Source organism: Leucoraja erinacea, chromosome 14 (assembly GCF_028641065.1).
Source record: "Leucoraja erinacea ecotype New England chromosome 14, Leri_hhj_1, whole genome shotgun sequence".
NCBI lineage: Eukaryota > Metazoa > Chordata > Chondrichthyes > Rajiformes > Rajidae > Leucoraja > Leucoraja erinaceus.
The window spans coordinates 39,500,785-39,515,889 of record NC_073390.1 but is presented as its reverse complement, the minus strand read 5'-3'; the positions used below and the strand labels follow the sequence as shown (position 1 = coordinate 39,515,889).

Here is a 15,105-nt window from a genome sequence, read left to right as displayed (position 1 = left end):
GTGGGTGCAATGTACAAACTCCGCACAAACAAGCACCCCTAGTTGGGATCAAACCAGGGTCTCTGGTGCTGTAAGCTTTCTAAGACAGCACTCTACCGCTGTGCCACCGTGCCGCCCTGTGCAATGTGAAAATGCCCTGTGCGTTACTTACTCCATGTTCTGGAACTCTTCCACCAGCTGTGTCTTTTGATTGGGAGCCATGCGAGCAAATACTGTGCCATGTAGTAATAACTGCAATTAAGAAGACTTCATTTAGGTGCATAAGGCGAATGTTATCCCTCGTTACAATGACCCTGAAAACATTGTTTCTCAATGACTTACCTTTGAAAGTAGATCCTGAAAATGCTCAGTGACAACAGAGAAAGATTTGCCGTCCATAGCAAAATGGTAATGGTTCTTCTGATGAGGCCCATCGCCTGAACCCTTATTTTCCATTTTAATATCAATGATCTGGAAAGGAAAGGTATTGGAAATGAACATCGATTTATAACCTATTTTATTATATTCTATTTAATATATGAATACACCTTTCTAAGGTATTCATTAGGAGGCAGTTCACTTCACCAGTTGATTTTTTGATTGATGAGACATTTATTCTACAACATGTCCCTATCATATTTGACATCTTCCTTTTGTCATTAATGTGGCTGTTCATCAGGGTCAAAGGGAAATTCCATCTCCATGCAGCAGCCTGGGGCTCGGCTGGACCAAGCGCTGCTCCAAGAGTCCCAGCACGTGGACCGAACGCTGCTCAAACAAGCCCAGCACATGGAGTCAGCGTCACATTTAACGCATCAAAACTCAAATATTGGGAACTAGTTTGATATCTGCGGCGCAACATCTATACCCACAGCTCGTCTCAAGCTGTCCACTGAAATAGGGTGATTCAGTGATGTGTGGCAAGATTTCAACAGTGGAAACACTACGTCTTTGACCAGATTTGAGGAAAATCAAATAAAATATTATTACACAAAAAACAAGTGTTCAGATTGCTTTTGCTGAGACTAATCCTGGTCGTGACACGCAGGATGATAATGGTGTGGTAAAGGTATTGAAACCCTTGTCCATATCTTTGCAGTCCACATTGTTACATTTGATAAAGCATTCACTGATCTATAACTATAAAGAGTTTAGTTCCTTCCTTTGAATTAATTTATACATTTATTGTGAAGGTTAGTATTTTGGCCCAGTTGTCACACCTCTGTAGCCGACTCTAGATGTTTGGAAGCATTGTCCGTGTACAGCCAATGGATCTGTGCAACTTGTCCATCTTTAGGAGGTAGAGCCTCTGCGATGATCACTTCATCCTGTGGTAAAATCATCCCGCAGTTCCTGGCCACAGAGACAGCTGTTAACATGTTGTCCCCTGGAAAAATATAGAGCGGTGTTAGAACAAGTGTACTCCCGCACCATTCACTCAGACAATACAAGGCAACAGAATCCTTCATTTTTTAATCTTTAAATACACCTCATTTTTATTTTGTTTCACATTTAAAATGTATTTTTGGTGCTGCCGAACAATCCTTATACGAGGCATTTCCCTAATATAAACGCAGGAAAGAGCTGAACAGTCCCGTGGACTATCGCAATGTCTCCTCGAGGCTTTTGAATAAAACATCAAGGTCTTTGCTGACTGGCCATCTGGGTTCCTCCAACACTTTGTAGGTCTTTAGTCATTATTATCTTTGAGTTTGGTCTTCGTTCCTCTTCACTGGTCTTCACTCCTCAGCTCCCACCTGCTAGTTGTCGTTAGGGTGAAGCAGGTCAGGCCATTTATTCCACTAAATGCACCTTGTTTGACACAGCAAGACACCATTTAGCTGAGGACCCACAGCCACTACCAAGGAGCATTCTCACCAGTCCCAATACACCCGCTGTATTTCACAGCTGTCCCTTTCCAATGCCCATCCACTCCCCTTGAATTACTTTAGCCACTGACCTACACAAAGGGACAATGCTTACAGCGGCCAGTTAACCTGCCAGCATATATTTGGGATGAGGGAGGAGACACAGTGTGTCTGACAGAAACCCATGCTAATACAGGAACGTGCAAACTTCAGATAGATAGTGCCTAAGGTTAGCATTAGACCCAGGCCCCTGGAGTAATAAAGCAGCTGTTGTAGCTGTGTGCCACCAGGTTCCTGTAGCGTGGCATTTATATATATAGCAATGTTACACACTGGTCACTGTGAGGGACACGGTCGTTATCGAGGTTCTGTACCTGAGGGGAGAAGGCAGGAGAACGGGCTAAGGAGAGAGAGAGGTAGATCAGCCATGATTGAATGGCGGAGTAGACTTGACGGGACGAATGGCCTCATTCTGCTCCTATCACATGATCATATAATAAAGCATGGAGTACATTACCTGTCACCATAACAGTACGAATGTTAGCTCTTCTGAGTTCTTTGAGCACTCTCGGTGTATCAGGCTTGAGTTTATTTTGCATAATAATGAGTCCCATGAACTCCATGTTGCTTTCAATGGCGTCCCTGTTGAAAACACAGCCTTGAGTGAGATCTCCATGTAAGTTACTGGAGAGTATTATGAGGGATAGGATATACAGGCATTTGGATGGGCAAGGGCTGATTAGGGATTGTCAGCATGGTTTTGTACGTGGGTGGTCGTGTCTCACAAAACCAATAGATTTGTTTGAAGACGTGACCAAAAAGGTTGATGAGAGCAGAGCCAGAAAAACCAACACTATTACCTGCTGACATTCTGTACTTTATGCCACGTTAGCCTCGATCCTAATTTCTTGTGGGCAAGTGCTATGACTCTAAATCCTTGTTTTGTATATATCTTCAGCACCTCAGTAAAACATTCAGGAACTGAAAAAATAAACAAAGCCACCATCAGAATATTAATAATCAATCTATTTGCAAGCACAATATAAACAAGTCTACATACAATGCCTGCTTAAATGAGGAATTAACTAATTTGAAACAAAATAGATCAACGTCTTCATTATGGTGCAGTCAAATGGAACATATTAAGGATATGTAAAGTAACCTTTATTCTAGTAAACAGTGCGTTTTTTGTGACGATACGTTTAGTTTAGTTTAGTTTAGTTTAGTTTATTGTCACGTGTACCGAGGTATAGTGAAACATGTTTTCTTGCCTGCTATCCAGTCAGCGGAAAGACATGATTACAATCGAGCTGACAAGAGTACAGATACAGGATAAGGAAACTAACATATAGTGCAATATAGTCAATTCAAGTCAGATTAAAGACAGTCCAAGTGTATCCAACGACACAGATGGCAGCTCAGGATCGCTCAGCACGGTTTTGGCACAGCGCACTAACCGCTCCAAATTACCAAGAGATTTTCCATTTTTTACCATTTTTAATATTACAAAAAGATGAAAGGTCAAAAAATAAAATGTATATTAGGCGGTCAAGCCCATAAGCACCTAACGGGATGACATCCCCACAGATACCAGCAGCAAAGGAATGTTATGCTGACCATCTACTAAACAACCACTGCTTGGAACTAGCAGCAAAATGAAATACCAATACATTTGTGTAAGTTTAGTATCATTTACAGTGCTTAGTAATAGTTAAAAGGAGTTGGCAATTAACAGTTTGAACGTTACCTGTCTCTGCTTTGCATAAGTTGGCAATGACTTCAGGAGCACCTTTTAAGTAGGCGTCCATTTGTTTTCCACCCAGTACCCTGGCTACAACACTCATTCGTTGCAGAGAGGAGGAGAATGGAAACTGCCTTACTATACCTATTTCATACGTTGTCTGAAACAAAAATAGTTCAAATATTCAACATCATTACTGCTTAGAAATAAAAATAACATCTGATAATTCTTTCAGTGTTATACTTACTGGGAGATCAAACATTTCCTGGAAAAACAAAGAACGTTGGTAAATATATTGCATTTCCAATTTCCACTTAACACACCTTTGAAGAAATGCTGGTTAAATTTATTGTTGAGTTTAGTTTATTGTCACATTGTCACAGGTACAGTGAAAAGCTTTTGCAGCGTGCTAACCAGTCAGCGGAAAGACTACACATGATTACAATAGATTTATATTCTGAATGTGGAACAGAAGAAACATATTCAGAGTATGGGTTATAATGGTAAAAACCTTCAGGCTGTTTTGTGCAGTCTACACTTTATGTTTAATCGGGTAGATTAATAGTTGAATTATTAACAAGCTCAAAAAGTACAAGAATACATTTTTCAGGGATACACAAGAAACTAGATGCTAGAACCTTGCACAAAAATAAAAGGCTGGAGTAACTCGGCGGATCAGGCAGCATCAGTAGCGAGACTGGACAGATGATGTTTCTGGTCTGAACTCTTCTTCAGAACGTTTTTTTTAATGTTAAATCAATGTTAAAAATATTTTAAGCGTATCGATCATCAAACAATGCTTTAATCATTAAAGATAAAATGCCCGGCATTCGGAATATATGTTTATTGTGGTATTAGAGGGAAGATGCTCGATGTAGACAGTGGAACAATACGAGTAACATCACTGCTCTACACAGACCACTGGTAACATTAGTGGGCTAGAAAGCAAATAGAACTCAAAACAATGAGCACATGCTAAACATAGCCAGTATGCAACATTCATAGAAAAATTAATGAAGGGCACAAATAGAAATGAGTGAACGCAATGCAGTCGCCATTACAGAGACATGCCTGTAATTGACAAAGGCTGGGAATTTGCAGACATGTGTACTCGCTTAGAACATATGTCCACTGATATGACAATGGACTAGTGATAAACAGAAAAACAGATGAGGTATGAAAAACCAAAAAGATTAGCTAATGTGGGACCCTTACAAGATGAAACCAGGTAAATGACAATACTGGGGAATGGTGGAGAAATGGGGAAAAATAACTTGTTTGGGCAACACAGAAGATGACATAGAAAAAGGCCCAGCAATACATCAATGGGGCTAACACACATGAGAGTTCATAGAAGTTAGTAATTGGCAAAGATTGGTATGGGAGGAATGAATGGAACTGAAAGGTGACCCCAGGACCCGGTGACTTGCATTACATGGATGCAGCTACGGAGATGGGTGGATGCATGGCATTGTGATGAGAAATTCCAGAGATTCTGCTACGGTTCCAGAAGAAAGGGAGACAACTAATGTAGACCCACTATTTAAGAATAGAGAGATCAAAACAGGAAGCTATGGACAGCAGTGCAGGTTGTGCTAACAAAGCGCTACGTTTTTATGGGCAGCTTGGTGGCTCAAAGAGGTGGAGTTGCTGCTTTACACCATTTACAGCACCAGAGACCTGGGTTCGATCCCGGCTACGGGTGCTCTCTGTACGGAGTTTGTACGTTCTCCCCGTGACCTGCGTGGGTTTTCTCCGAGGTCTTCGGTTTCCTCCCACACTCCAAAGACGGACAGGTTTATAGCTTAATTGGTTTGAAATATGTTTTAAAAAAGTGTCCCTATTGTAGGATGGTGTTAATGTGCGGGAATCGCTGGTCGGCGTAGATTCGGTGGGCCGAAGGGCCTGTTTCGGCACTGTATCTCTAAACTAAACAAAATCACTTGGCACACGGTATGACTATTCTCCTCAACTCTTGTCTGTTAAATCTTTCCGTTCACATTGATGATCCTCATGCTTCAGTCCATCTTCTGCAGCTTTCCGATGATTCTGTCGATGCAGCCAGCGAGACAGGGAATGACATGCATATGAAAACGCTTCATGATTTGCAAGTGGACATTAGGTCATCTAAGGAGTTAGAAAGATCTTCACAGCACCTCAGGATTTGTCAAATGACTGCCCTTTGCTTGGCTCCAGTTTACAAATGCAACATAGCTCTTGCATATTATGGGAGTTAACAGATGCTGGAATCCATTATCAGAGAAGAATTTACAAAGTACAGGCACCATGTTCTACGTATGTTTGAGTTATGTATTTTGAAATAACTCCTTTGTTCCTTTCATCTGGAAGTTTGATTTATGTGCATTTAGAATGACGTGCTCAAATTTACAGCTGGCAGCATAGTCGTGTAGATGCTCCCCGATTTACGATGGCACAACTGCTGGGCAACGGCAGCGAGCCGCAGCTCACGTCCGGTCACATGATCAAATCGTATTACATGCATTTTTGACTTGCGATATTTTCGATTTACGCTGGGCTTATCGGAACATAACCCCATGGTCGATCGAGGAGCAGCTGTATATGTTTGATTTGCGTGTTTTTGAATTACGCACTGTTTTTCAAACGCGTAAACCCCGGCGTAAAACGCAAGGTGCCCTTCCTTGGCAAAAAAAGCAGGACTGGGCAGAGTTGAAGGCAACATGGATCTCGGAAAGGAAACTTATTGGAAACAAAATTCAGTGTGAATTTGTAACTAGCAGAGTTAATAAACTGTTAATGAAAGAATTGAAAAAGGGTGCTAGTTAGTCTGGCATTTATAAAACATTACATAATTTCAACAAACACGATCATAAACACTGTAATCAATTGGCCATATGACTCCTAAAGCTCCATCAAAAACGTACCATTTCACGATCCATGCCTGCCTCAGCTGCAGGGAGAGGTTGTTTCGAGGGTCGAACCACGGTGGGCATGATCTGATTGTGTAAAGCAGTCTCTTCTTCAGTAGCTTCCTCAAGAACCTTGAATGGAAAGTGTCAGGAACAATATTAACATTGGGCTCACATACATAAACAGTTCGGTGTTACAGCCAGTATCGCCAGCATTGCCACATCTTGGTGCTAGGCTCCTGTATCTGATGACGTGCAAAGCCGTCTCTCTCCCACCCTCCCAACAGAGCAGAGGCTGTGTGAGCTCAGCAAGCAGCTGTGTGGATACTCCACTGTGGAAACTGTACAGACACACAGACTCTTACCATGCATGTTAGAATATTTAGACGAGAGAGAAAAAGATGGCATTAAGCGAGAGAAGTAAAAAAGAGAAGTAAAAACGAGATTCTGGTAGGATACATTTTCCAGCCAGAGGATTTTAGCCAGCAATTTAGTCTTGCCAATCTATTTAAAATTAAGTTTGATTTGAAGTAAAAGTTGCCATTTTGCAAGAGTTGTCAGCCTCTCTACATCGATGAGACCAAGCATAGCCTTGGCGATCGCTTTGCGCAATACCTCCGCTCGGTTCGCAATAACCAATCTGATCTCCCGGTGGCTCAGAACTTCAACTATCCCTCCCATTCTGAATCCGACTTTCTGTCCTGGGCCTCCTCCATGGCCAGAGTGAGGCCCACCGTAAATTGCAGCACCTCATATTTTGCTTGGGCAGTTTACACCCCAACGGTATGAAAATTGACCTCCAATTCCAGGTAGTCCCTGCTTTCTCCTCCGCTTCCCAGCTCTCTCTCAGCCCACTGTCTCCGCTGGTTTATAACACAGACACAAAATGCTGGAGTAACTCAGCAGATCAGGCAGATAATTGTGCTCGATCATAGATGCTGAGGTTATAACTCGTCTCCCCATTCCCACAATGATCTTTCTGTCCAGGGTCTCCTCCAGTGAGGGCACTGGCAAACTGCAGGAAGTACACCTCATATACCGCTTGGGTAACTTACAACCCAGCAGTATGTACATTGAGTTCAAGTTTAAGGTAACTACAACCCCCCACCCTTCTCTCCCCTGCACCCCACCTAGACTCACTCCTAACTCTCTCCTACCTGTCCATCCTCTTCCACCTGCATTCCTTCCTCAATAGCTTCACAATTTGCAACCATTCAAATCTTTTTGTCTCACACCTTGTCTTTTCACCTCTGACCTTTGTCTAAACATTTGTCTCTCCTAACCTCATCTCACCTGCACCGAGCTGTTACTTGCCAGGCTTTGCTGTGCCCTTCCCCTATTCCAGCTTTCTTCCCTCCCCCACCACAATCCCTCTGAAAGGTCCTGTCCTTTAATACTCTGGAGTTTAGAAGGATGAGAGCGGAACTTATTGAAATTTGGCTGATTTTGTTTCAATTCCAGAACAAAGGGTCACAGTTTAAGGATAAGGGGGAAATCTTTCTGGACCGAGATGAGGAAAACATTTTTCACACAGAGAGTGCTGAATCTCTGGAATTCTCTGCCACAGAAGGTAGTTGAGGCCAGTTCATTGGCTATATTTAAGAGGGAATTAGATGTGGCCCTTGTGGCTAAAGGGATCAGGGGGTATGGAGAGAAGGCAAGTACGGGATACCGAGTTAGATGATCAGCCGTGATCATATTGAATGGCGGTGCCGGCTCGAAGGGCCGAATGGCCTACTCCTGCACGTATTTTCTATGTTTCTATAAGATTACTAGACTAAGTGGGACCCGTTGGGTTCCATGTTCACCCGGGAGGGCTGGTCCCCCGACGCAATATTCCACCTCTCCACCAATTCCAATATTGGTGGCCAGTGGGGGGGGGGCTTTCTGGAGCACAGGTATGGGTGTTGTTGGCTGCAGGGACTACTGGTCTTCAGAGGGCTAGTATGGACATTGTGGGCCAAATTGATTATTGGGGTGGCAGCTCAGTCCCACAAGCCTGATGTGCTGGCAACTCACTCATGGCTGGTGGGCTGGCAGTTGACTCATGGCTATTCCTTGAAATTTCATTTCAAGCAGGGTGCAGGGCCACCAAATTCAAATCCATTTCCCTACCATTTCAAGCAAGATGCAAGGCCACCGAATTCAAGTGCAGTTTCCAACCACTTCAAGCAGGGCGCAAGGCCACCAAATTCAAATGCAGTTTCATACCATTTCATGCAGGGTGCAACGACACCACATTCAAATGCAGTTTCATACCATTTCATGTAGGGTGCAAGGACACCACATTCAAATGCAGTTTCATACCATTTCAAGCAAGGTGAAACCACCATAAAACCACACAAAACACTACACTCACAGTTCAGTAGACATTCAGTGTATTCAGTTGATTCACAGCTCAGACAGAGTTGTGACCTCTCCCTCCCCCATCATGCAGAGACTGAGCCACACCTACACTTCCGGGTTTTATAATCCCTCCCCCTCCCATCGGAAAAGGTGTGGACCTCATGGCATGATTGACAGGAGAGAGATTCTCAACACTTTTTAAACACCAATAACACTTTTATTTTTCATTGATGAGAAGAATCCTCTGCGCCTGATCAGCAGAGGGGGACTAAGATGGGCAAAAATTACAGCCGTAAGTGGTAGCGTTTTACCTAAAATCAATATAGTGCAAACAGGAAGTTGTCAAGTTCAGACAAACAACCCTTTGCAGCGCATTTTCACTTCAACCCAAACAACCATTTGCAGTGCATTTTTACTTCAACGCAAACAACCATTTGCAGTGCATTTTTACTTCAACCCAAACAACCATTTGCAGTGCATTTTTACTTCAACCCAAACAACCATTTGCAGTGCATTTTTACTTCAACCCAAACAATCATTTGCAGTGCATTTTTACTTCAACCCAAACAACCATTTGCAGTGCATTTTTACTTCAACCCAAACAACTATTTGCAGTGCATTTTTACTTCAACCCAAACAACCCTTTGCAGTGCATTTTTACTTCAAACCAACCATATTTTCATTTTCAAACCACTAAGGGCACTCACAGTTGAGTAGACATGTGTTCAGTGTTATTCAGAGCTCAGAGAGACTTGACCCTCTGGCTTCCTCCATCTTGCAGAGACTGAGTGAGGTACACCACTTCCTGGTTTTATAGTCCCTCCCCCTCCCTCCAGCAGGGGCAGCAGAGAGAATGGCGATTTAAAAAAAAACATTAATATTTCTCTGATTTTTCATTGATGGGAAAAAGCCTCTGGTCCAGGAAGGCGGAGGGGGACTCTGAGCGAGGTGGCCAAACGTGACGGCCATAGGTGGCGGCGTTCTCTCGGAAATCACAGCACAGTGAGACAAAAGCGGTCAAGATCAGACTTTTAGTAATATAGAAGATTAAGGGTTTGGGCACGTTGGAGGCAGGAAACATGTTCTCGATGTTGGGGTCCAGAACTAGGGGCCACAGTTTAAGAAAAAGGGATAAACCATTTAGAACAGAGCCAAAGAAACACTTTTTTACACAGAGAGTTGTGAGTGTGGAATTCTCTGCCTCAGAGGGTGGTGGAGGCTGTTTCTCTGGATACTTTCAAGAGAGAGCTAGATAGGGCTCTTAAAGATAATGGAGTCAGGGGATACGGGGAGAAGGCAGGAACGGGGTACTGATTGGGGATGATCAGCCATGATCACATTGAATGGCGGTAAAGGGCCGAATGGCCTACTCCTGCACCTATTGTCTTTTGTCTAGTGACCCGAAATGTCACATATCCATGTTCTGACCCGCTGAGTTACTCCAGCACTTTCCTTCTTTAACTTCATCAGCAAATATGTATTCCCCGTTCCAAATGTAGTAAACACTCTGTGTACAGGTCAGTTATTTGTGGTTAATAAATGCAAGACTCACCCAACCAGTTTCTTCAAAAATCTTTAAATCCAATGGGTCACCAGATAACTTGCCCTCGATTCTGGTAAGTGTGTGGCAGACAGCCATGCAAGCCACAAACTGCGACTTCACCAGGCTCTCCCTACAAATGTTATGTTCCGATGGCAAGAAACTGAACACAAAATGAAAACCGGTTCAAACTTCCATCTTCTGCTTTTAAATGCATTCAAATGGACAGATTTCAAAAGTCAAATCCCAAAATAAATATGCATAACACCAACAAATTGATGAGCATTGAATGCTGCTAAATTCAAATTTGTAAAACCCACTTTTCTCTCAATGAAACTCTCAGCTACTGAGAGTAGTCATAGACCAAGCCCACGTCAATCGTTGAGTAATTTCGAGCATTGTAAATAGTGAGGGAGCACGACGATATGTTCGGTTTCCTCTCATCAGAGTAAATGAGAAGATAAGCTGTGAAAAGCAAAACGTCACGTACCAACGCTCAACTCCACAAAGGTAAGCAACTACCAGGTGGTTGGTTCAACAAGCAATGTCCCAGTTTCCATTCACATGCAACAGACACATTTACACCGCCCAACTTTCACCCAAACTCACAAACTCTCACAACTGTATGCAATTCATGACGGTTTTGTGATTGAAGGAGTCTTGACATCTAACTTTCAGACCTATTATCTTCCACTCTTTGAATTCCCCAAATGTTCAGACCTTCTTCGGTAAGCGTTCCAGTCTAGAGCCAAAGAAAGGACAAATTATTTTAGAAACAGGTGCTCTAAACCCAAAATTTAAAAAAGTAAACGCTGGAATTGGTGAGAAAGTCTAGCTTTCCACAGATGCTGCCTGACCTGATATTTCCAGTGTAGGAAGGAACTGCAGATGATGGTTTAAACCGAAGACAGACACAAAATGCTGGAGTAACACAGCGGGACAGGCAGCATATCTGGATTTTGGGTTGAGACCCTTCTTCGGACTTAGCCCACTCCTTCTCTCCAGAGATGCTGCCTGTCCCACTGAGTTACTCCAGCATTTTGTGTCTATCTTTCTATACCCAGCCAGGTTCCTGCTATCCCTTTATAACACCTCATTTCACTCTTTCTTTGTTATCATCTAAAACTTTTGACTTGGATGCCAATTATTTCTCTTGTTCGAAATAAGATACTAGATTGGAAGTAATTCATCTTTTTAACCTCTTTTAAAGCTAGAGTTTCATTTTGTTCCTCTCTAATAACCATCAGTAAAGGATAACTGGAAAATGTTAGATGTATTCATTTATATTTGTTGAACAAGGTGCGGTGCCTGCATGTTTTACCCATACTAAATCTACTGTTGAAACCCGATGCCTTCCCCATCAGCATTTCAATCGTTTTAACAGAGTGCATGAAATTCTAACCTTGTCAAAACAAATGAGATTAAGTTGCCCGCAGATATTTATTCTTTGAGGGCTGATGCAGGAAATGCCCAGTTTCTTCAGTCGTCTTTGTGCAAAGACAATGCCAGCAGTCATGGCCGCAGGAAGGGCAGGGGGAACTGTGATGGTGATGATATCAAGTGATTTAATGATGATTGTGGCAATTATCACCTGCAGAATAACAGAACAACATCAACAGGTCATTTATTATGAGTTCAGCAATAAACAAAGACAAATAACAATGTGCTGAAGTGCCCGTTGAGCAACATTTTAAATTTATTTCTTATCACTGAGGTTATAATTAGGTTTTAATAAAACTGTCACAACCAAGTTCCAGATTCTTCCCAGCAACGATCAGACTCTTGAACAATGCACAGTGGACTATGGACTTCAGTTCTGTCACTATTATAGATACCAAGTATTGCAGTTATTCATTGATTGCACTCTTTATAATTATACACAGTCTCTTTGTTATTGAGATAACAGGCTTGGTAAGCTGCGGTAAGTAGGAATGGCATTGTTCCCTTGTTGGTTCACATGACAATTAAAATCTCTTGAACTTGAAAAAGAACCAAGACATACCTTATTTAAAATACTGTGGATAATAGTGTAGAGGAAGCCTATTGCTGCCACACCCACGAGGCAGAGCAGAAAGAGGTAGGCATCTCTGTACAGTTTAAAATCAGTCGGCTTTGGATACAGGATTGAACGCACCAGTCTCCCCTTTGTGGTGCTGAAACCTTAGTTTAAAACAAACATGGTCATTGCATCCCCACCCTCATGCATTACACACTTTGCACCAACATTCTCATAAACATATACTTTCTGAACATTGTGGTACAAGTACTAAAGTAGAATGTAATATATGCAACGGACATTAAATATAAACAGTAGAACTGCATCGTCTTCAACATGTTTGGGTGCAATCCCACTGCAGGTTCCCATGTTCCTGGGAGCTGGCGATTATACCTCAGCCATGAACGTCCTTGCCCAGAATCCCACTGTGTTAAACTTGCGTCAGTATTGTTCTTCAGATCTCACAGTAACGTTGATCTCCAATGTTGTAATGTGAGCAATGGTCAGTGTGTGGTGAGTTAGCAGATTGAGCTTGGATAGTGTAATAATGTAAGTGTGCAATCATCAATGGCTTTGTCAAACAGCCTGCTGTCTACACCCACTCTGTGCTCACAAAGATCAGCCAATGAAAGCACACCTGTAGCCACAAGGATTCAAGGTAAAGGTGCAAGGTGTAGATTAAAGGACTGGGCAAAGAGCCCACTTCACCGCCACTTCGAGGCTGCACATCCAGCCATGAACAGTGGTCTGGACGCATTATGTGCAAATCACACAATCATTCTGGAAAGTTTCAACTCTGAACTTATGCGTGGTGACGGTACACACTAAAGCAGGTTTATAACAAGTCTATTTTGGAGACACACTCTACCTGTTCTCACTACAAGAGCTTTAACACGTTCTCCAGAATAAAACCGTGTCTGGATGACCGTGGTGCCACAGAAGAGCGTGTGCCGTTTATGGTTTTCCGGGCAGTAGATTTCATCATCTTCTAGACCTTTTGAAGTCTTCATAGGATTTGGCAAACTGATTTTTGTTTGAGGAACACTTTCACCTTAATTAAAAACAAAAGCAGAATCAGCAATTTGGCACATTTCAAGCCACCTCCAAATGGAGTTAGTAATGTAACGATAGATGAGCTTTTCACTGTACCCGTGACAATAAGCTAAACTCAAATACCTAATTATAATTGAAAGATACAGCATAGAGTGATAGTGTGGAAACAGGCCCTTCAGCCCAACTTGCCCACACTGGCCAACATGTCCCATCCACACTAGTCATAGTGATACTGACCTGGTGATACTTCAACATAGTGTGGAAACAGGCTCTTCGGCCCAACTTGTCCACATGTCCCAGCTACACTAGTCATAGAGTGATACAGTGTGGAAATAGGCCGTTTGGCCCAACTTGCCAACATGTCCCAGCTACACTAATCCCAACTGCCTGCGTTTGGCCCATAGATTAATGAATAAATTACGTTAAAGAAAGATTGATGAATCAATAATGGGCAGCGTCAAGATAAATCTGGCGGATGCTCTGTTTGCATCCTGTAGTATGGTGGTTGTCTGGATCAAACATGCATGGCTGTAGCTACGGCAGCAGCTCCACTCCTTGTGCCACTGTGCATGGGAGATGAAAGAGGGCAATGACAAGTGACGTGGCAACCACACCAAGCTTCACCTGTACAATTCCTCTAAATACACCCACACTACGACACCATCTATCACAGCCGCCGGACCTGGACATGTACCCGATGTTGGGGGAGTTCAGAACCAGGGGCCACAGTTTAAGAATAAGGAGAAAGCCATTTAGAACAGAGATGGGGAAACACTTTATCACCCTGAGAGTTGTGAGTCTGTGGAATTCTCTTTGATGACCTTCTTGGTCAGCATGGACAGGTTGGGCCGAAGGGCCTTTTTCTCCACTCCATGACTTTAATGAAATAACACTCTTTGTCAAAGTTGAGGAATGTTCCTGATACTTAAAACACGGGGGGAAAAATGAATAAACCAATACAAAGATTAGAAATGTTCAAAGCAGTAAAAAACAAACCCGATTGTTTAATATTTAAAGCATTGAAGTTAACACTAAATAAAAGTTGAATATACTCTTACTTGCCCGAGACCCCCCCAATACCCAGTCAGTAAATAGGCTCGACCAGACCAGACCCTCAGCTGGTGCACCCGGTCCACCAGCTGAGGGTCTCCAGCAAGGGACGGCATGGTGGCGCAGTGGTACATTTGCTACCTCATAGCACCACAGATCAGTTTCCATCCTGACTACGGGTGCTGTCTGTGTGGAGTTTGCACGTTCTCCCCGTGGCCACGTGGGTTTTCTCCCCGAGCTCTGGTTTCTTCCCACCCTCCAAAGACGTACAGGTTTGTAGGCTAATTGATTTTCATTTGATTTTGATTCAATTTATTGTCATTGTCTTAAGTAAGAGACAACAAAATGCTATTTCCCATAGTCCTATGAATATTTAAAAAAACACAGAACACAGTGGTCCACAACACAAACATCCCCACAGCAGCACCAACGTTCCCCACTGTGAGGGAAGGAACCAAAGTCCAGTCAACCTCCTCGCCGATGTTCCCCAATGTTCACCCGTGGTCGTGGCCTCCCGCACCCCCCGCAGTCGCCGCTACGGACGGCCTGATGTTCAGGCCCTCTCGACGGGCTTGGTACAAATTGTAAACGATCCCTCATGGGTGTAGGATAGTGTTAGTATACGGGGATTGATGGTCGGCGCG

At 43.0% G+C, this 15,105-nt stretch overlaps 1 protein-coding gene across 3 annotated transcripts in view; it reads right to left on the bottom strand.

Moving 5' to 3' along the window:
* atp13a3 (ATPase 13A3) overlaps nucleotides 1-15,105 on the bottom strand; it is a 49,891-nt gene that overhangs the window by 13,805 nt on the left and 20,981 nt on the right. For all 3 annotated transcript variants that reach the window (XM_055646221.1, XM_055646220.1, XM_055646222.1), the window contains exons 11-23: nucleotides 13,227-13,409; nucleotides 12,365-12,522; nucleotides 11,765-11,953; nucleotides 11,043-11,104; nucleotides 10,375-10,525; nucleotides 6,492-6,608; nucleotides 3,836-3,853; nucleotides 3,595-3,748; nucleotides 2,708-2,828; nucleotides 2,365-2,489; nucleotides 1,200-1,366; nucleotides 322-450; nucleotides 152-231 (exon numbers count right to left, since the gene is read on the bottom strand). In XM_055646221.1, coding sequence (XP_055502196.1) covers nucleotides 152-231; nucleotides 322-450; nucleotides 1,200-1,366; nucleotides 2,365-2,489; nucleotides 2,708-2,828; nucleotides 3,595-3,748; nucleotides 3,836-3,853; nucleotides 6,492-6,608; nucleotides 10,375-10,525; nucleotides 11,043-11,104; nucleotides 11,765-11,953; nucleotides 12,365-12,522; nucleotides 13,227-13,409 — 1,654 coding nt within the window. The remainder of the gene's footprint in view (nucleotides 1-151; nucleotides 232-321; nucleotides 451-1,199; nucleotides 1,367-2,364; nucleotides 2,490-2,707; nucleotides 2,829-3,594; nucleotides 3,749-3,835; nucleotides 3,854-6,491; nucleotides 6,609-10,374; nucleotides 10,526-11,042; nucleotides 11,105-11,764; nucleotides 11,954-12,364; nucleotides 12,523-13,226; nucleotides 13,410-15,105) is intronic.